The 20,674-nt window shown below is 50.7% G+C and overlaps 2 protein-coding genes across 2 annotated transcripts; both read right to left on the reverse strand.

Moving 5' to 3' along the window:
• Positions 1–7,138: 7,138 nt before the first annotated feature.
• On the reverse strand, positions 7,139–8,380 carry LOC116846715. Its single transcript, XM_032820922.1, has one exon. It carries the CDS (start codon positions 8,378–8,380, stop codon positions 7,139–7,141), a length of 1,242 nt encoding a protein of 413 aa, XP_032676813.1.
• A 342-nt stretch (positions 8,381–8,722) lies between these two features.
• Positions 8,723–12,369, reverse strand: LOC116846716. The gene is made up of 4 exons (XM_032820923.1): positions 11,973–12,369; positions 9,630–11,856; positions 9,345–9,548; positions 8,723–9,245 (listed from the first exon to the last, which is right to left on the reverse strand). The coding sequence occupies exons 1-4, from the start codon at positions 12,367–12,369 to the stop codon at positions 8,723–8,725; spliced, it is 3,351 nt and encodes a 1,116-aa protein (XP_032676814.1).
• Positions 12,370–20,674: the final 8,305 nt, after the last annotated feature.

The following is a 20,674-nucleotide window of genomic DNA, read 5'->3' on the forward strand; positions in this document are numbered from 1 at the left end:
CGCGATATCGCGAAATTCAATACGAGCGATTATACTCCCGACAATGCGTACGGTATGCCGCGCAAGAACAAAAGAGTGATGGGGTTGATGAAGGACGAAAACAGTGCGATTATGACGGAATTCGTGGGTCTGAGATCGAAGATGTATGCGTATCGAGTATTGGCTCGGGACGACCCAAAGAGAATCAAGGGTGTCAGGAAGATAATGGTCGCGCGCGAGATAACTTTCGCCGATTATGTCTGTTGGAAACGAAATAACAGACGAACGGCGTCAATCCGCCGTTCATTCGGTGCTCCAGATGTTTACACGATATCAGAGTTGAATCCTTACGACGATAAGCGTTACGTTATATCCGGAGGAGGAAAATCACACGAAACTCTACCATGGGGACACTATGCAATGGTGGCCGTGGCGGCGGCGGCGGAGGAAGAGGAGGAAGTCGATAAATTAAGATAAGAAAATATATATATATATATATATATATATATATATATATATATGTATAGAGAGAGAGAGAGAGAATAATAAAAGAAAAAAAAATAAAATCATCGTTTTGTGATTTTTTTCTAGAATGATCTGAGTTTTTTTTAACGAAAAAATAATATATTTTTTTCAGTTTTATAAGAAAAAATTTGTTATTCGATTAAGATCTGTGTGTCTAAAGAAATCTCACTGTTGTCGGCGTCGTCGTCGTGCTCACTGTCGCCCAGCCACACGATTCGTTGCAAGAGAGATCGCGCAATTGTCGTAACAGTCCCTCCCTCAGGAAACTTATTCCGATCGTTTGGAAATCAAAGATCCCCGCGGATACGATAGTTTCGCTAAATTCGTTGTTTCGGTAGTATTGATACTCGCCGAAGAAGTACAGATGACCGTCGATGTAACGAAGGGTCGAGGTGATATCTTAAGGTAATCCGGGAAATATCGTTTGAAGATTATAATGTCTTATGATTCTGAGTGGCAGTGCAATCGTCGATTTCACCCACAACGTAATCGTTATAGATAACGAAATTCTGTCCTCTGTAAGTGTTTATGGTCGCGTTGATCCTCGCGTTCGTCGGGAGTCCGAAACCGGCGAACAATATCTCCTTTATCAATTTTTGATTGGAAAATTCGGTCGTATATACATTTTTTTATTGCCGAACAGAACGATATACCCCGAAAGTTTTTGATAAGCTACCGAGAAATAAGTGAAATTTTCGGGAAGAAATTTCAAGTAATTAGTATTGGTTTGTGGTAGGATTTACCGTTCACGTCGACTAACCACACGTGACGTTCGCGCGCGACAAATATTCGTTTGTTGATTATCACTAGGACATCTACTTGTCGCAAAGCGCATAGATCCGTCTCGTCGTCGTCGTCGTCGTCATCGTTGTCGTTGCCATTTCCTCTTGTCGTCCTCGTGGCAACGGTCGTCACTGACGGCCGTGTAGTCGTCGCCGATGTTGCGCCGTACAGTTGTTGAATGTTGAGCGTATCCTCCAGATTGAGTTTGCTCGAAAAATTGGGCCGCTCCGGCGCGAAGACGTACATCATCGAATCTTTGCGTTTACTGTGTGACAGTCCTAAGGCGATATCGTGTATCAACATGTACAACAGACTGTATCTCATTGGGGAATTTTTGTTGATCCTTATGTGCCATGATTCTGCTTTGTCGATATGCACCTCTGAGACGTGATTGGTACTTCCGGTGAGATAATTCGCGTGAGCAAGTACGCCGCCGGATCCAGCAGTGTGGGGCACGCGGTGCCGTTCGGTTGCGCAAAAACGTGAGAACTCTCGCGAAACGACAGCAGAATGTTAAGATGCGAAATATTGCGTTCGAATATCAACAACGAGTTCCTGGCACACGTGTCAAACGCAACTCTTGTCGTCCTCAAAATATCCTCGTTGGCCAAATGAAAGTTCCACGTGATAAATCTCGTCGGCCACATCGGTCTCGGCGAGTTCACCGTTTCGTGGGAGACATCTTTGAGACCGCATCGAGGTTTTCTCATTAGATCGAGCGTAATGCTATTCAGTATCCCCTTGCCTGTAATTCGATAAAATTCTTGAAATAGAGCGAATGCCTGCCGCAGAAGTTCCTCCGCCCTAATCTTTCCCTCTCCTCCTCATCGTCGGCCTTAATCGAGTCGAAGATGTGTTCTTGCAGATAACCGTACTTTTGCAGGTATCGAATCGCTATATCGACGTCGTCGTCGTGATCGTAGTCGTCGCCAAAAGGTTGCTGTTGCTGCGTCATTTGTCCGTCAACACTATCGACGGCGGCGGCGGCGACAACGGCGACGATGCGAATCGCGACCACAACACTGGCGATAACGATAAAGATAAGTGTCCTCCTCATTATTATCGCGGTAGTAGTACTTCCTTCTCCTCCTCCTCCTCCTCTCACACCGGTGATTCGAACGCGAATGAAAATCCATACAGTTATGCGCGCTCGGGGCGCGACTGAAACGGAAGGGAGGAAAGAGGAAGTCGAAGATGATCGTCGATTACCAGACGTTCGACTTGTGAATCTAGGAATTGTGCGATTTATTGAAACCTAACCACTTTACGTACACACGATCGCCGCGCCTGCGCAAAGCTTTTTCCACGAGGTAAACGTCGGGATGACCGGTTCGTTGCAACTCGTGCTTGTAGAATTCTCCCTTTATCGCGTTTTCTCGAGAATCTTACAGCAGATACGTCACCGGATTCGTTCGTTGCACTCTGGCCACCTTGAAGATTTCCGTGGATCAATTGGGCGTGTAACCTTTCTCGAACACCGTTTTGAATTTGCTCACGCGCACCAGATCATCGATCTTGAATCTCGCGGAAGGAACTATTTTTGCGTTATTGTAGACCATGGCCAGAAGATCCTGGGCGTTTTTTCGCGTCACATCGATCGGTCGCATTCCGATCGTACGATGTCTACGAGCGATGTAATCCGACAGCAGTTGCGGCAACACATCGATCCATCTGTACGATCCGTTGATCGTGAACAATTTCCACATATTATTCTTCAAAGTCCAATTGAATCTTTCCATCACGGACACCTTCACCGAATGAGTCAAATAGTGATTGATATTGTGTCTCGTGAGAACTTTTCGCACATCGGCGTTATAGAATTCCTTCCCTTTGTCCGTTTGCAAATTTGTCGGACATCGTTCGCCGCGCACAAGTCTCGACAATTTCACGGCTACCTCCGCTCCATTCTTGCTCTTGAGCGGTATACGCGTGTTTGCTCAATATGTCGATCACGGTCAAAATGTAATTGTGTCCTTTGTTCTGTCGAGCGTAGGGACGCATTTCCACCACATCGGCTTGCCACAGATCATGATAACCGCGCACTACGACGCGACGTCGTGAAAAGTTTCTTCGAACGGGTGCATGCAATTCCTCCGCGAGTTTTCGTTTTTCTACAGTTATCATTTTTTTTATTCTAATGTTTTCTCAATAAATAATCCACAGTCAACGCGACATGATCCATAACGATCTTCAACGTTTTTATATCTTCATTCATTTCACCCGATTCCTCCTGCGTCGTCAGGGGCGATTTGTTTAATTCTTGAAGCAGATCGTTTCTCGTTTTCGTCAAATCGTTTTTCACCTTCAGGCCTACATCTTCAATTTGCGTCGATATTCTTCAGTTCTTGAATCAGGTCATTTCTTACCTTTTCCTGCAAAAAATTGCATATCTCTTGCTGATAATTATCGATTTTTCGCTCAATAGTATCGAAACTTCTATTACAAAACTTAAATTCTAAATCCAATTTTTGATCAAAACATATCGATATGTTCGAGAATGTCATGATGCATCTTGTCTATCTTGTATTTTGTTTCTAGATTGAGCGATGTTATCTTTTCGATGATTTCGTGCGCAAAACTCTTGAATCGGTAATAAAATTGCGCATCTCTTGCTGATAATTGTCGATAGTATCGATATTTTCGAGAATGTCCTGATGCGCCTTTTCTATCTTGTACTTCGATTCCACATTGAGCAATGTCATCTCTTCGGCAATTTCGTGCACACAACTCTTGAACGAATCAACAATCATAGTCCCAATCTCGTTTTTGATAACGTGAACAGTGCTCGTGACATAACCTCTAGACGTAGCGTCGGAATTGTCCTTCGGCTCGGCAAGATTACGAATTCTGCGCGATTTTGCATCGTAATTTCCCTCCTTCTCGCCATCCACATTCGACGAGGATAACAACGCGAATTCATACACGAAATTTTTCAATAATTCGATCGGCAATCGCGATTGTTCCGCGTAGTTGTAGTCGTTGTAACGCCTTCTCAATGGCATTCCAAATTTATTGACCGCCATCGCGCGTGCACGCGTGTGTGTGTTAAAAACAATTCATTCGAGCGTTATTTGACAAAAAAAAGATTAATTCACTATTATTCCGCCTCGCGAAGCTCCTCTAATATTGAGATAATTTCGTTATCGCGCACATCGTTGCTAGCTCGACGCAACGCGTCGAACAACTGAAGGCGATTCACCAATTGATTGGCATCGTGCACATAATCCATTCTGTTATGTGTTAATGTTATCTTTGAAGGTTGGCAGTGGTGGCGGCGGTGGTGGCGGCGGCGGCGCCAATGATAACGCGACACCAGAGCCCGCCGCCTCTGTCGTGTCACTCGTGAACGCTAATCGCGTTCGCGATCGTTTTATAAGCGGAGCGATAATATGACTCCATTTGTAACCTTTGTTTCCCATTGCAGGATTTGTGGCTCGATGACTACGTTTGTGCACGGATGTTGTCATTAATATCTTTATGTATGTCTTCAGATCGTTGTTCGTGAAAATCAATTCGTCGGGTATTCTCTTGAATATTAATTCGTATAGCCCGGGCGTGCCTATGTACGTCACATCGCCTATAGTCACGGAGTTGTCCGCGTTTACGCGAAAAGTTTTGTTTCCGAGCATCATAACATCCTTGTCGTTCATGTACACGCCGTACATGTGGTCTAAATCGCGACCCGAGTCGCCCCCGAGAAAAAGATTCACATATTTGCTTCCCAAAGGTCCCCACGTCGGCGGCGATCTTTCCGGTGTAATAGACACGCGATCGAGGCTGTCGTCTCTAATCTCCAAAATACGCCTTCCTCCGCACCGTTTTTGGCGGCATCATACTCCTTCGACGTGACTGTAGCCACTACGAATTGACGTCGTCTTTCGAACAATATTTATCCACCATGTCTTCCTTCAGCCAAATATTATAAATGTCAAGGAGCATCTCGTTATTGACACCTTCGTACACCCGCTGTACCTCCAGATTGATCTTCCTCTGCTGCGTCAGATATTTCGACACACTCGCTATCAGCATCCTCAGATTGCGAGGAGCCGCAAATAACTCGTTCCACGCCTCGCAAACAAAATCGCTGGGTGTAAAAAGATACATCACCTCTTCTTCTTCAGCGGCGGCGGTGTCGTTCGTCATTGCTTCCTTGTCATCGTCTTCGCAATCCGACAGCGATACACACACGGCCTTCTATTGACTTCTCTTACTCAGGCGCTGCATCTTGCTCAAACTTTTATTCCCTTTATTACTCTGAGGAGTCGTATGCGGCAGTCCTTATTTATACGACTTTCCGAACACGTAACACACTGTGCGCATCAGCCTTTTCCGCGATAAGACAATTCGCCGCAGCATTCTTTTCCGCGATAACTTTCGCTGATTAATCAGAAAATTTGCGACAACGAGGAAGTGCAACGGATACCGCATTCTTTTTTAGATTTTTTATCTAAAAATTGCATAAAGTGATGCATATTACTATCAGCTCTGAGATACTATATAAATCCGGTCAGTCGATTCTTCCGCAAACACACTGTGACAACGACGACGACCAGAACCACCGCAATTTGTTTTCTTCGATTTTTGTCGCGGATCCGACGGATGAAGTTCCCGTGGGCGAGCGACCGAGCGCGCTGATCTCGCCTAGCGCTAGGCGCGGTTAGGTTGTAGGTGATAGCCGTATGACACAATATATTCAACTCACAATCACTGCTTTATTTAGCGGTACACAAACTAAAGAGTGTTGAGTGCGAGCGAGGATCGACGGTTACAGAGGTACGACGGAAATCTTCTAGGTGCCGACGGCCGGGTCAGCCGATCGCGGCGGAGATCTTGCTGAGCGCGTCGGAGGCGCTCCGCGGACGGATATCTTGAGCGCGAGCGACGGAAATCTTCCGCGTCCCGGACACCCGCGGTCCGTCGGTCCTGCGCCCTTGCTTGCACAATTCACAAACAGCGATTAAAAAACACTTTGAGATGCTCGATTGCACGTCGGTGGTCAGCGGCCGTAGACGCGGAGGCGACACTGACCAGGAGAAAGAGCAATTGAGCGCGGTTGCTTTTACGAGCCGACGGTTGCGAGGAGTGCAGCCAGATCGGCGATGAGAGAGCGAGGCGAGAGCCGGCCCGAGAGATTGAGAATAATCTCTGGCGCTCGATAAGCCTCGCTAGAGAACCGAAAACCGCGAAGCTGCTCGCGTACCGATACAACTGAATCGTAACTGGTGAGATCGGATGGTCAGCTGCCAGTTCGAGAGAAACGACGAACGGTCGCGAGGAGCAGAATACCGGCTGCTCCGGCGCTCCGAGAAAACAGCTGATCGAGCTGGTCGAGCGCACGCGACGTTCACTACGTTATGAGCGGGATTGCGTCCGATGACGGCGAAGTGAGCTTTTAACGAAAAAGCTCTTGACGACAAAGCGATCGCTTATTGGTTGCGGTTGTCAAGCGGCTCGCTCGCTGCGAGAAAAATGCCTTATATGGACCGCTTGGCAACATCGGCGATCTAACGCTAGAGTAGACTCGCGCCTATGTTTTATTTGTTTGGCCGAATGGTTGTCTTGGCAACCGCGACAAGCGAGCGAACTGTAGCGTGAAAAAAGCGGCTTCACGCGGGGGATCGCTCGGTTGTCGCTAAGAGACTTGCTCGACCGAATGTTCTAGAACATTCGGTCGACTTTTCGAGACTGCCTGTTGCGATCTCGAACATCCCGCCCGCCACGAAGCCTCCGCTTCAGTGACAATGACATACTAGGTAGGAGGCTTCGGAGATGGCAAGACCCTAAGCTAAGGCGGAAAATACAATTTGAACTTAAACTAACGGAGCGCACGCGACTTACAACTATCGCGTAATTAGGCGGGGCTCGCATCGGACTCGATTGGGAGCACGCACACTTTATTGAGGGGCCGTGTAAATTCTGAAGTAGCCGTTCGCACAGTGACGACGCGCGTTAATCCGTCAGCTCCGGGATGAGTTTTAACTACTCGCGCGAGCTCCCATTTACAAGGCGGCAGATTGACATTCTTGAGAAGCACGAGCTGGCCGATTCGAATATTTGGTGCCTTGGCTCGCCACTTGCTTCGTTGCTGGAGGGTATTGACATAGTCGGAATACCACAATTTCCAGAATTTTTCTGTTAGATGTCGAATCTGTTGCCAACGGGATAGACGGTTTTCGCTGACGTGTAAGAGAGACGACTCGGGACTCGTAGTCAGCGAGGACCCGATCAAAAAATGACCCGGCGTAAGGCAGTCGAAGTCGTCGAGGTTATCCGATAAGGGTGCGATCGGACGCGAATTTAAACACGCTTCGATTCGACAGAGGAGAGTGGTGAACTCCTCGAACGTTAGAGTATGAGAGCTCAGAACGCGTCGCAAATGAAATTTGAGGCTTCGCACTCCCGCTTCCCAGATACCACCGAAGTGCGGAGCGCTTGGTGGGATAAAGTGCCACGAGATATTGTCTGTGGCGATCTTGTTTTGGAAATTAGGCTCGCGGACAGCGGTTTGGTACGCGGCCTTCAAGTCCCGATTAGCGCCGACGAAGGTGGTTCCGTTATCGCTGTAGAGAGATTGCGGAAGTCCGCGGCGGGCACAGAAGCGATCGAACGCGTTGAGAAACGAACCGGTTAAGTAATCGGAAACGAGTTCGAGGTGTATAGCGCGCGAAGCTAGACAAACGAATAAGGCAATATAAGCTTTATGAGATTTGCTTCCTCGGCCGGCTGATGCGCGGATGACGATCGGGCCAGCATAGTCGACTCCGCTATGCGCGAAACTGCGAGGCGGGGCAGTGATGCGAACGGTCGGGAGATCGCCCATCTTCTGAATCGGAGCGGCGGCACGTTCGCGTGTGCAGACGATGCACCGATGGATCGCTGCCTTGACGATGCTTCGCGCGCGAAGCACCCAGAAATCGCGCCGAACGACACTCAGCGTTAACTGCACCCCGGCGTGAAGAGATCGAATGTGCGCGTGATCGATGAGAAGAGCGACAAGCGGATGAGAGGCGAGCAAAATCGGATGTCTCTTTATCGAAGGACTAATGGCCTTTCGAAGCTGCCCGCCTACGCGCATCAATCCGTTCTCGTCCATGAAAGGGTCTAGGGCGAGAATCGGGGTACTCGCGGGGAGACGACGGCCATGAATAAGAGAGTTTCGAGCTTCGGCGAATAGTTCCGATTGAATCCGGATGAGCCAGAAGGTCCGCGCGGAGGTCACCTCTGATGCTTGAAGCAAACGGCCGCCCGCGAAATCGTCTGAGCAATTGAGATTTCGGCGACGGCATCGCGAGAGAAACCGAAACATGTAAGCAGTGACGCGGAGGAGTCGCGGCCATGACGAGTATCTGTCAGCGAGATCCCACTGCGGAGGGCGCGGGACGGACAAGTGTGCAACTGTTCGTGCCTCCGGAGGCTCCTCCAAAGGAGGTGACGCCTAACTTGGCCACTGGTCGCGAGACAAGCTCAGCCAGGGCGGCCCACGCCACCACAGTTGATGAGATACGAGTTCGCTCCCGAGCAACCCACGTGAGGCACAGTCGGCGGGGTTGTCGGACGTGATAACGTGTCGCCATTCGACTCCGCGCAATCGACCTTGGATATCGGATACGCGATTCGCGATGAACGTTTTCCATCGCGACGGGTGATGGCGAAGCCACGAAAGAACGACGGTGGAATCGGACCAACATGTGCATGCTATGCTCTCGATTCGGATAAACGAACGAATGCTATCGATCAAATGAGACAGAAGAACCGCGGCCATTAACTCCAATCGTGGTATAGTGACGGGCTTGAGCGGCGCTACCTTTGATTTTCCTTGAAGCAGGGTGACGGTCACGGAGCCTGCTGCGTCGATGAAACGAAGGTAGACGACGGCGGCGTACGCTCCGTTCGACGCGTCCGCGAAACCGTGCAATTCCGCAACGCCGTGATCAGAATAACCTGTCCACCAAGGTAGACTGATGTTGCGGAGACATGGAAGATCGCGATAAATGCGTTGCCAACGGTTGAGCACCGCGACAGGAACGCGCTCGTCCCACGGAACGCCGACCCTTCACAACTGTTGCATAACGAGTTTCGCCGCGAGTATGACCGGCGTGAGCAAACCGAGCGGATCGTATAATTTGGCGATAGCAGCGAGAATTTCGCGTTTCGTTTCCTGAGAAGCAGGGAGAAGAGAAACGCGAATTTGAAAGGCGTCCGGTTTAGGACTCCACTCCAGCCCGAGCACGTTTACAACGTCGGATTCCGACAACGTTCGGCTGCACGACATCCCGTGATCCGATTCGTCAATATCGGCCAAAAGCGCGGGGGAGTTGCTGGCCTATTTTCGCAATTCGAACCCTCCGCGCCTCAAGAGGAGAGTCAACTGATCGCGAATCGTGCGAAGCTCCTTCTCGTGGTCATGCCCGAATAAGACGTCGTCGACGTAGATGTGATCGCGAATGATAGACGCGGCGCGAGGATATGATTCGCCTTCGTCGAGCGCGAGTTGGCGAAGGACGCGCAAGGCTAGAAAAGGAGCGCAGGCCAAACCGTAGGTGACTGTCAGCAAACGATACGCGACGACGGAACCATCAATTGTTTCCTTCCAAAGCATTCTTTGGAAGTCGAGATCGTGAGAATTAAGAAGAATTTGGCGATACATTTTCGCGATATCGGCCGAGCAAACGCATCGAAACTGTCGCCAACGCAGTAACACCGCGGTGAGATCTGCTTGTAATTTTGGACCTGTCATTAGCTGGTCGTTCAGGCTCGAACCGGTCGAAGTTGGACTCGAAGCGTTGAAGACAACGCGGACTCGAGAGGTGAGGCTTGAGTTTCGGAAGACCGGATGATGCGGTAGATATACGCAAGATTGAGAATCGCTCGTAGCAGGCGCGAGCTGCAAATGGTTTAATCGAGCGTATTCATTTACAAACGCGCGGTATTCTGCGAGGAGATCGGGTTGACGCTGAAGGCGCCGAAAGATCGCGTGTAATTGTCGTTCGGCGAGGCGTCGCGAATCGCCGAGTGCGACAGGACGTTCAGATTTGAATGGAAGCCGCACGATGTAACGCCCGGTCGCGGTGCGTGAATGCGTTGCAAGAAAATGCGCTTCGCACTCCTCGTCCTCGGGAGACGCTATGGCTAGACGCGGCACTTCCTCGACTTCCCAAAATCTCTGAACGCTTTCTTCTAATGAGGGCGAAAGGAAACAGTGTAGCGACGAAATAGATATCTCGCTCCGCGAGGAGGGACGCGAAGAACGAGACGCTGAAGCGGCGCGAAGTGTCGGTGTCGGCCCTGAAATCACCCACCCGAATATCGAGTTCTGAGCGACCGGTTGATTACGATTGCCCTTAAGTACTCCGTCACGAATGATAGCGCCGTAAACGTCCGCGCCGAGGATGAGGTGAATCGGGTCGTCGCCTGTAGGATCTGGGTCGGCTAACGAGAGCGAAGACAGATGGGAGATTGACGCGAGCTCCGCGACGTGACGCGGTGAAAACGACGTTAGCGAAGGAAGAATGAGCGCGGTGGCCGAAACCGTCGGAGATGGCGAGCTTCGCGGCGACACTAATATACAAGCGGCGTGGCGAAAGGTGCCGGCGCTGACGCACCCGACGGCCGAAACCGAAGTGAGCCGACTCCGCTTGAGTCGCAACGATTGAGCAAGATGCTCCGAGATGAACGACATCTCGGAGCCTTGGTCCAACAGCGCTCGAACATCGCTAGAGCGGCCGTCGACTCCACTGACTTTAACTTGAGCGGTGGCAAGTAAGATTTGAGACGAAGCTCGCTTGTTGCGCGAGGCGAGAAGCGATTGAACTGCAGCTCGAGAGCCGTCGCTTGGAGTCGACTGACCGGTACAATTTTCGGTTTCGAATTTGGCAGCGGTCGACGAGCTCGAGTGAAGCAGCGAGTGATGTCGTTGATGACAAGATCGACAGGAATACTTGCTTGTGCAATTCTGCACTGAATGACTATGACTCAGGCAATTAAAGCAACGACCGTGCTTCTTGACGAGCTCGCGACGCTGTGTCGGTGTCCCTCGCACGAATGACGGACACGCACTAAAGAAATGACGCGATTTACATATCGGACACTGTGGATTCGTGACAGCGGACACCGTTGCGGCACTGATTTGACAAGTTGAACCACTCCGAGCACACGCTTTAGATGATGCGGCGCAAGCTAATTCGTCGAAAGCGCGCGCGCGAGATGCTAAAAATCTGTCAAGATCGTTAAACGACGGAGGCTCGGCGTGATCCGCGACCTTGAGACTCCACGCTTTTCGAGAAGATGAATCGAGACGCTGAACGACGAGATGGACGAGTATGTCGCTCCACAGATCCGACGGACTGCGCGGCAGATGGATAAGCGATGCGACCGCGGTTTTAACTCGATCGCGTAGAGTTTGAAGCTCGACGGCGGATTCACGCGTGACAGTTGGCAAATTAAGCAAGGCTGATAAATGAAGTTGCAAGAGCCGTCCTTTATTCTCGTAGCGCGAAACGAGAACTTGCCAAGCGATATCAAAATTAGCGGCTGTCACAGGAAGATTATTGATACAAGAAAGCGCTTGACCTTTAAGACACGAAGTAAGAAAATGCATTCGCGAAAAATTATTTAATTCAGGATTACGAATTATGAGAGACGTAAATCGATCGCGGAACGACTCCCAATCTAGTTATCTAGTTGACCGTCAAACGGCGGTAAACAAATCGGCGGTAATTGTGCGAGAGACACCGAGGTAGCGCGTTGCTGCTGACCGGCGTTGGAATCGTTATGAGGACTTACGGGAGGTTCGAGTTCCTCAAGAGCCTCAGTGAGATGATCCAACGTTGACCGGTAGATCTCCTCAGTTTGATCGAAGCACTGCCCGCTGAAGTAGTCGACTGATTCTTGCTGCGTGGCTGGTGTGGACTGGAGGAGCACTGCGTTGCCGCTCTGGAACTGCTGCCACAGCTCACGTAGCGCGGAGATGCGAGAACGAATTTTAGCTGCCGTCAGATTGGCTCGTCCCAATTTTTTAAAGTTCTCGAGGAACCGATCTAGGGAACGCTGCAGCTGCTGCTGCCGAGTCCATATTTCAGCCATCATGAGAAGCTCTTTGGTTAATAGACTTTATCTGTGTCACCCTCACCGAATCCGGCTCGAAGGACCACTTTCTTTGTCGCGGATCCGACGGATGAAGTTCCCGTCGGCGAGCGACCGAGCGCGCTGATCTCGCCTAGCGCTAAGCGCGGTGAGGTTGTAGGTGATAGCCGTATGACACAATATATTCAACTCACAATCACTGCTTTATTTAGCGGTACATAAACTAAAGAGTGTTGAGCGCGAGCGAGGATCGACGGTTACAGAGGTATGACGGAAATCTTCTAGGTGCCGACGGCCGGGTCAGCCGATCGCGGCGGAGATCTTGCTGAGCGCGTCGGAGGCGCTCCGCGGACGGATATCTTGAGCGCGAGCGACGGAAATCTTCCGCGTCCCGGACACCCGCGGTCCGTCGGTCCTGCGCCCTTGCTTGCACAATTCACAAACAGCGATTAAAAAACACTTTGAGATGCTCGATTGCACGTCGGTGGTCAGCGGCCGTAGACGCGGAGGCGACACTGACCAGGAGAAAGAGCAATTGAGCGCGGTTGCTTTTACGAGCCGACGGTTGCGAGGAGTGCAGCCAGATCGGCGATGAGAGAGCGAGGCGAGAGCCGGCCCGAGAGATTGAGAATAATCTCTGGCGCTCGATAAGCCTCGCTAGAGAACCGAAAACCGCGAAGCTGCTCGCGTACCGATACAACTGAATCGTAACTGGTGAGATCGGATGGTCAGCTGCCAGTTCGAGAGAAACGACGAACGGTCGCGAGGAGCAGAATACCGGCTGCTCCGGCGCTCCGAGAAAACAGCTGATCGAGCTGGTCGAGCGCACGCGACGTTCACTACGTTATGAGCGGGATTGCGTCCGATGACGGCGAAGTGAGCTTTTAACGAAAAAGCTCTTGACGACAAAGCGATCGCTTATTGGTTGCGGTTGTCAAGCGGCTCGCTCGCTGCGAGAAAAATGCCTTATATGGACCGCTTGGCAACATCGGCGATCTAACGCTAGAGTAGACTCGCGCCTATGTTTTATTTGTTTGGCCGAATGGTTGTCTTGGCAACCGCGACAAGCGAGCGAACTGTAGCGTGAAAAAAGCGGCTTCACGCGGGGGATCGCTCGGTTGTCGCTAAGAGACTTGCTCGACCGAATGTTCTAGAACATTCGGTCGACTTTTCGAGACTGCCTGTTGCGATCTCGAACAGATTTTCTATAAAAACAAAGAGAGAAAGAGTAAGTAATCCCCCAGAAATAAAAAAATTTTTATATTTATTAATATTATTTTATTGAAATTTTTAATATATTATATTGTAATTCTTTTTTAGGGCATAAAAGCAACGCCTGAACAATTGAATAAAAATTGGCACGAGCAGTAGAGTCCTATCGACGAGGTCCTGCCGGAGGACCACTTGCGAGAAGACACAAATATCACCCTCAATGAGTGCTACTGCCTCAAGAACATCTCGGAGGAAAACGTGTTCATACAGGACGGATGCTACCGCCGAAGATGTGCGAACCATATTCTCAACGCGGAGCACCCGAATAATTACAAACTCAAACACACACGACATACAATATACATTGCAGTACTTACTCACCTTAGATCGCACTCTTCTGCTAAAAAACAAATTGTTCAATACGCAGGAGAGGCGATCAAGTGTCGAGAGTACATCGAGGACATCGTCTGGTTAACAGAGCCGGCATCCTCAAATTGCGCGAAATTATTGTTGAAAAATATTATTGAAAAACTGAATAAAAAAATATTTTTAATACAAAAAATTGTCCATTTCATCTTCCTTTCCGATATAAATTAGATTATTATTATCATTAACAGAGCGACCACATTCGCTACAGCGTTCCTCTCCTTCTCTCATGGCGATAACGACGAACAACAGGACGTAAATATTTAGCGCGTATCCAGCGGCTAACGCCGTCGACGTCACCGTCGCCGCGAGTCACCATCGCCGCAAGACCAGGCGGCAGTGGTAAAGGAGACAACGATGACGACAACGGTATCAACGACTACGACGTTCCTCAGAACGTTACAGTCGACGCATTACGATGAAACCGCCGCCGTCTCCTCCTTCTTTAAGTAAATATTAATTTGTTGCCGCAGTTCGTCGCGCGCAGCGTGCCACCTTTAACTGCAGCCTAACACCTCGTTCTACTATTTTTTCTTTTATCACACGCGCGCACGCACGCATGGTCGATTAGACCGCCGCGAGCCATCTTTCTGTCGCGCCATCGGCGCATTGAATCTGCTAACTGATCAAAGGTTCGTTTATGGATCCTCCTCTACAGGTTGGGAAGTGTTCGGCTCTCCGCTTGCCCCTGTACCTCCGCGTCCATCGCTTGCGGTTTCCTCGCGCGCTCACCGCGGCCTCTTAGCCCTGTTTCTCCGCGCTCCTATCCTTGAAAACCTGCTTATATGATCTACTCGCTTATTATACTTTCTTGTATCTTCAACCAGTTACGAGATATTTGCTCGAATATTTATGGACGGACACCTTGTGTGTGTGCGTGCGTGCGTGCGTGCGTGCGTGCGTGCGTGCGTGCGTGCGTGCGTGCGTGCGTGCGTGTGTGTGTGTTTTAGAGGTGGGAAAATACCTTTACGTATCATCAGGCGCGATGTTCTGCCTGGTATGTCGGACTCAGATATTTTAACATTTCTAATACCGACTAAAAAACCTCCTCTTTCTTCTGCCTCTGTTTCCCCCGCGGAACCGCCGTTAGACATTACTTCGCGGGGGGAGGATCTAGCTACTGCTCTTCCTTCAGGTAGTTGGAGTCACTGCTTCTCTCCTTCTAATCATCATTTTTCCGGTTCGCCTCCTTTCCATGCAACGAAGATCCTGGAGAACTTCCGTCGTGAATGTGCTGGTCGCGTTCCAAGCCGCCCTCGACAAAAGCATCGCTTCCACCAAGTTCTCTGGTCGAATTTCTTGTCATAGAACAGCTTCCCATGCACTGCGCAGCGAATTGAATCGGGGACACGCAAAGAACACGTGCTCCGCATCTTCACTGACTCCGGGGCAGGATGGGCACTCCGGAGAATCCTCATGTTTGAATCGATGAAGATACGCTCGGAAGCACCCATGTCCTGAAAGCATTTGAGTCAGGTAGTGGTTGACCTCACCATGATTGCGGCTCAACCAAACATTTAGTCTTGGTAGAAGACGGTATGTCCATCTATCCCTGGTAGATCCTCTCGTCGTGGTATCCCATAGCATTTGCCATCGCTGTATGCTATTTCGCCGCTCCTCGATTCCGAGTTCCTCGGCACTAATCGTATTTGATCTCCTTCGCCGATAGAGGGCTTGTCGTTCTTCAGCAAGCACTTCGATGGGTAGCATCCCAGCAATAGCGCACGCGGCATCCTCAGACACCGTGCGGAAAGTACTGGTGACCCTCAAACTCTCCAACTCTCAGCGTGATGTTTTTCACTTGCTGTCTGCTGGTTATGAGCACCGCTTTGGTCTTGTGCTCTGCCAATTCTAAATTAACTGCCCTCATCCACTGGCTGATCCTCTCGTAAGTGATATCGAAGGCGAGGTTTATCTCTTCGAGATGTTTCGCGACGATCACTATGGCCACGTCGTCTGCATATGCCACGAGTTTAGCCTCTCTAGGTAATTCCACTTTCAATAAGCCGTCGTACATGATATTCCACAAGAGAGGACCCAGCACCGAGCCCTGGGGCACTCCTCCAGTGATTCTGTGTTTTTTCGGACCAGTCTTTGTATCGTATTTCAAGATCCTATCAGTAAAGTATCCAGCTACCATCTTTCGTAGGTATGCTGGTACGTTCATATGGTTGAGAGCCCCCACAATGCAATCCCACCCAGCAGAGTTGAATGCGTTTTTGATGTCAAGTGTGACCATCAAACAATACTTCTTCGCACCTCCCTTCCATCTGGTTCCTGCAATTGCATTCCTGGCTGTGCTGACAACCAGGTTAATCGCATCTAAGGTTGAGCGTCCCTCCCGGAAGCCGTACTGGTTGCCAGCGAGCAGCGATTCGACTGCTGCGTCGATTCTTTGATGGACTATTCGTTCCAATATCTTGCCAGCTGTGTCCAGCATGCAGAGCGGACGATAAGTTGATGGCTCGTCCGGTGGTTTCTTCCCTTTAGGAAGAAGCATTAACCTCTGCTGCTTCCATTTCCAAGGGAAAGTACCCTCTTTGAGGCATGCGTTATAGACCTCCAAGAACAGTGATGGCGCCGCTTTGATGACTGCTTTAAGACTGACATTCGGGATTCCATCCAGGCCCGGGGCCTTCTTATTTCCCACTCTATTACACGCTTCCATCAACTGTGCCTCGGTAACCGGAGGGATTTCTTCTTTCTCGCACTGCTCTGCCAAATGATGGACCTCTCTTTGTTGAGGAAACAACGCAGTGACGATCCTCTCCAGAAGTTGAGGGCACATTGGTGACGGCATTAACTGGCCTTTTAGGCGGGTCGTAACCACCTTATACGGCCTGCCCCATGGGTCCCTCTCCACCTCGTTGATCAGCTCATTCCAGCATTTTCGCTTGCTGTCCCTGATTGCTGCATTCAGTTTTCGGCGTGCTGCCTTGTATTCTGCCACCAGTTCTACAGATTTCGATCTGTTACGGCCACGCTGTGACGCCCTTCTCGCTCTGAGGCATTCTCTGCGGAGGACGCTGATAGCCTCATTCCACCAGTGCACCGATGGGCGATGATTAGTACTGCGTTTTCGGGGCATGCTAACATCGCAAACTTGGACAATTCCCTTTATCAGATCCTCTGCCTTCCTTTCAGCATTTCCACCACTGATTGGGCCCTTATTTAGAGCCACTATAAACGCGGTCTCATCAAAGGAGCTCACCTTCCAACCAATTGCAGTAGTTGGTTGGTGTGCTCTTCCAGCCTTCTGGTCGGTAGACACCGTCCATAAAATTGCACAGTGGTCACTGGCCGTATATATATCCGTTACCTTCAAGGAGCAGTCTCCCCTCGCCAGGCAGCTGCTGACAAAAGTAAGATCCACAATGGAGCTAGCCTCTCCATTGATGAACGTTGGTTCGGCTCCGTCGTTAAGTAAAACCACGTCTAACGCGGCCACGGCCTCCAGCAGCGCCTCCCCTCGAGCATTGGTCTCCCTGCTACCCCAGTCAACCGCCCAGGAGTTAAAATCCCCGGCGATCGCCACGGGAAAGCGCTGTCTCGCGTCTTCAGTCAATCGACGAAGGAAGTCCACGAATTCAGCCAATGAAAGACCGGGCGGTGCGTAGCAGCTATAGAAGTGGATACCGTCCACCTTTGCCACCACGAAGCCGGCCTCTGTACTATTAACCGCACTCTGGAAAGGAAGCCCGCCGCAGGACCAGATGACGGCTCCAGCAGTGCTATCCGTTTCCCAGGGTTGTGTGGCTAGGTGTCTGTACGGTTCTGATATTATTGCCAGGTCTGGGTTCAGTTCGCGTACGGTCTGCATGAGCAGATCGTGCGCGGCCTCACAATGGTTAAGGTTAAGTTGGATTACCTTTATTTTCGTTTGTCTTGGATCTCCTATAATGTCCTTCGATAGACTAGGCATTTGCTGCTACCAGCAACGTAAGCAGAGGCCTCCGTGTTGCCTTTTTCAACACATAGTGTGCATCAGGCCGCTTTCTGACACTCGGCTACTTTGTAGCCCTCTTCTCCGCATTTAATACAGTGTTTGGTCCGGTCGACCTTACTTTTGCATTGAATGGAAAGATGTCCATAGCGCCAGCACTTAAAACACCTGGTTGGTCTCTCCACTGCTCTTATTCGGCAGTTGACCCAGCCGATTCTAATCTTGTCGTGTTCACCTATTACCTTCTTCGCTATTGGTACTGCTAACGTCACTAAGGCAGACCGGGTACCTCTGAAGGCCCCACGCACTGATTTGATGGCGTTCGGCGGGATTTGACACTCCTCTTCAGCCACTTTTTGTAAGGCTGCAAGAACCTCCTCCTTTGTCGTAGTGTCGTCGAGATCTCTTATTTCAAGGTCCTCTTGAGGCCCCTTACTGATGACCTTGGCGTCATCTTTGAGGAGGTCTGCAATTGTTTTTTGCAGTCCTCGGCCTCCATCGGTGTTCTGCCTGGTGAGAACAATCAGCAGGTCTCCCGCAGCTGTTCTGCGGATCTTGTCAACTGTGGAGCAGACCTGGTCATCAGGGACATCCTTCTTGATCCGAGTGAGGATTTCCGCATATTTCGACTTCTCCATTGGTCGAATGATCAGTGCATTGGATTGGGTCGCTGATCTTCGTGACCTCTTCACCTTACGCTGCTGCAGAGGCTGCTTCAGAAGCTGATCTTTGCGCTGCTTCTTCTTGTTGCTCTTTGATTGAACCAGCTGCCATTCCGTTGTAGTCTTGTTGAAGTGCTGAGTTTCATCCCTACTGATGGTTACGGTTAATCCACCTCCGCTCTTGTTGTTTTCGGGGTGTAGTGCATTCTCCTTGTTGGTGGGGTCAGGCCCCCTTCCTTCTTCTTCTTCGTTTGATTATTAGTCGCACCTGGCGATGTCTGCTTTTTCCTCTTGGGGTTTCGATTGACACGTATTCGATCGATTGATTCATCGTCCCCATCGCTCCCGGTGTCTACTACCATCCTTGACTTCGCGGCCATCCGAGCAAAGGATATTGCGGATATTGGCGATGTGCTCGCATTTTTTGACACCACTCTAGGAGGGCATTGTTGCTGCTTGTTCCGCATATCGTCTTCCAGGTTTTTTAGCCGTCTGTAAGCAGTCGCCATACTGGCCATCTGCTTCTTTACCTCCTTGTGGATGTTTGCTTTCCCATCGACGAACTCCTTCACCTTAGTGATGGGAGCGGTGCACTTGGACACGGTGCATTTGGACACAGCCAATCACAGCACCGTGTGATTAGAGACATTTGTAGGGTCCCTTGGAACAGCGACTTGTGATTGGACTGTGTCTAATTGCCCCGTGTCCAACTGATATACACTCCTTAGTGATCAGGTCCTTGAGACGGCCCCACGGTTCTGTCTTTCTTGTTTCAGCCATTTCGTCCAAGGCTGCTTGTTGGGCATGTTGCCCGTTATTAACTCCTTCAACTTCATCACCTGGTTTATTTGGTTTATTTCCTTGAGAAAAAGCCATAATTTGATTCTACCAGCGCTTCGTGTGTAGAGGGGTGGGCCGTTAGGTCAGGAACGGGTATACCCTCAGAGCATAATGTCTCCTACTCTAGTCACCTGAGGCCCGACCAGACGTTTAACCGGTCCCGGGAAACAAGGAAGGACCGGCACTCGCCCGGAGCAGTGCAGCTTCCAACCGTTGAACTCACTGCACACTTCCTGATCAGGACCCGAAGGGGCTGGCTTCTGACACACACTGCAGTTGCCACCTCGGCAGAGTCAAGCCCACATCAGCCTTTCCCTCACATCGCGGAAACAACGGCATGAGATCCAGGCACTCCCAGTGTGCTGCAATGTGTGTCACTCTGTCACATGGTTCTCAGCCGCACCTACTTGGTGACAGACGCTGACGGTGCACCGCCTAATATAGGACAGACTTGCACCTTCTACATGCGACAAAGTTCCGATTCGGTCCGCGGGTGGCATTTTGTTTCCCACCTGCCCGACATATCTGCCGAGCTTTCCCCTACCCGCCACCTGGGGACGCGCCCGATGGGGGTCGGAAAACCCCGCACGGGAGTGTGTGTGTGTGCGCGCGTGCGTGCGTGCGCGTGTGTGTGTGTATACACACACGTGTGTGTATACACACACACACACACACACACGCACGCACGCACGCACGCACGCACGCACGCACGCACGCACGCACGCACGCACGCACGCACGCACGCACGCACGCACGCACGCACGCACGCACGCACGCACGCACGCACGCACGCACGCACGCACGCACGCACGCACGCACGCACGCACGCACGCACGCACGCACGCACGCACGCACGCACGCACGCACGCACGCACGCACGCACGCACGCACGCACGCACGCACGCACGCACGCACGCACGCACGCACGCACGCACGCACGCACGCACGCACGCACGCACGCACGCACGCACGCACGCACGCACGCACGCACGCACGCACGCACACGCACACGCACACGCACGCACGCACGCACGCACGCACGCACGCACGCACAAGGTGTTCGAAACCTTTCTTGACACGTAGAAAAGTAGAACGGATTAAACGGAACAGAATTTTGCAAAATAGTGTTTGACTTTTCTGTTCCATTTCATCCGTTCTACTTTCTAACGAATTGTGCCAAGAAACGTTTCGGACTCTATTAGGTTTCGGTATATACAGGGTG

The sequence above is a fragment of the Odontomachus brunneus genome, unplaced genomic scaffold (genome assembly GCF_010583005.1).
Source record: "Odontomachus brunneus isolate Ranch 3 - 2012 unplaced genomic scaffold, Obru_v1 Obru_scaffold_067, whole genome shotgun sequence".
NCBI lineage: Eukaryota > Metazoa > Arthropoda > Insecta > Hymenoptera > Formicidae > Odontomachus > Odontomachus brunneus.

Coding starts and splice junctions, on each gene's coding strand:
- LOC116846715 (XM_032820922.1), bottom strand. CDS start 8,380: ATGGACGAGAACGGATTGATGCGCGTAGGCGGGCAGCTTCGAAAGGCC.
- LOC116846716 (XM_032820923.1), bottom strand. CDS start 12,369: ATGGCTGAAATATGGACTCGGCAGCAGCAGCTGCAGCGTTCCCTAGAT. Junction 11,857..11,972: donor TTGTTTACCGCCGTTTGACG/GTCAACTAGATA, acceptor CGTGTCTTAAAG/GTCAAGCGCTTTCTTGTATC. Junction 9,246..9,344: donor AAACTCGTTATGCAACAGTT/GTGAAGGGTCGG, acceptor CCGCAACATCAG/TCTACCTTGGTGGACAGGTT.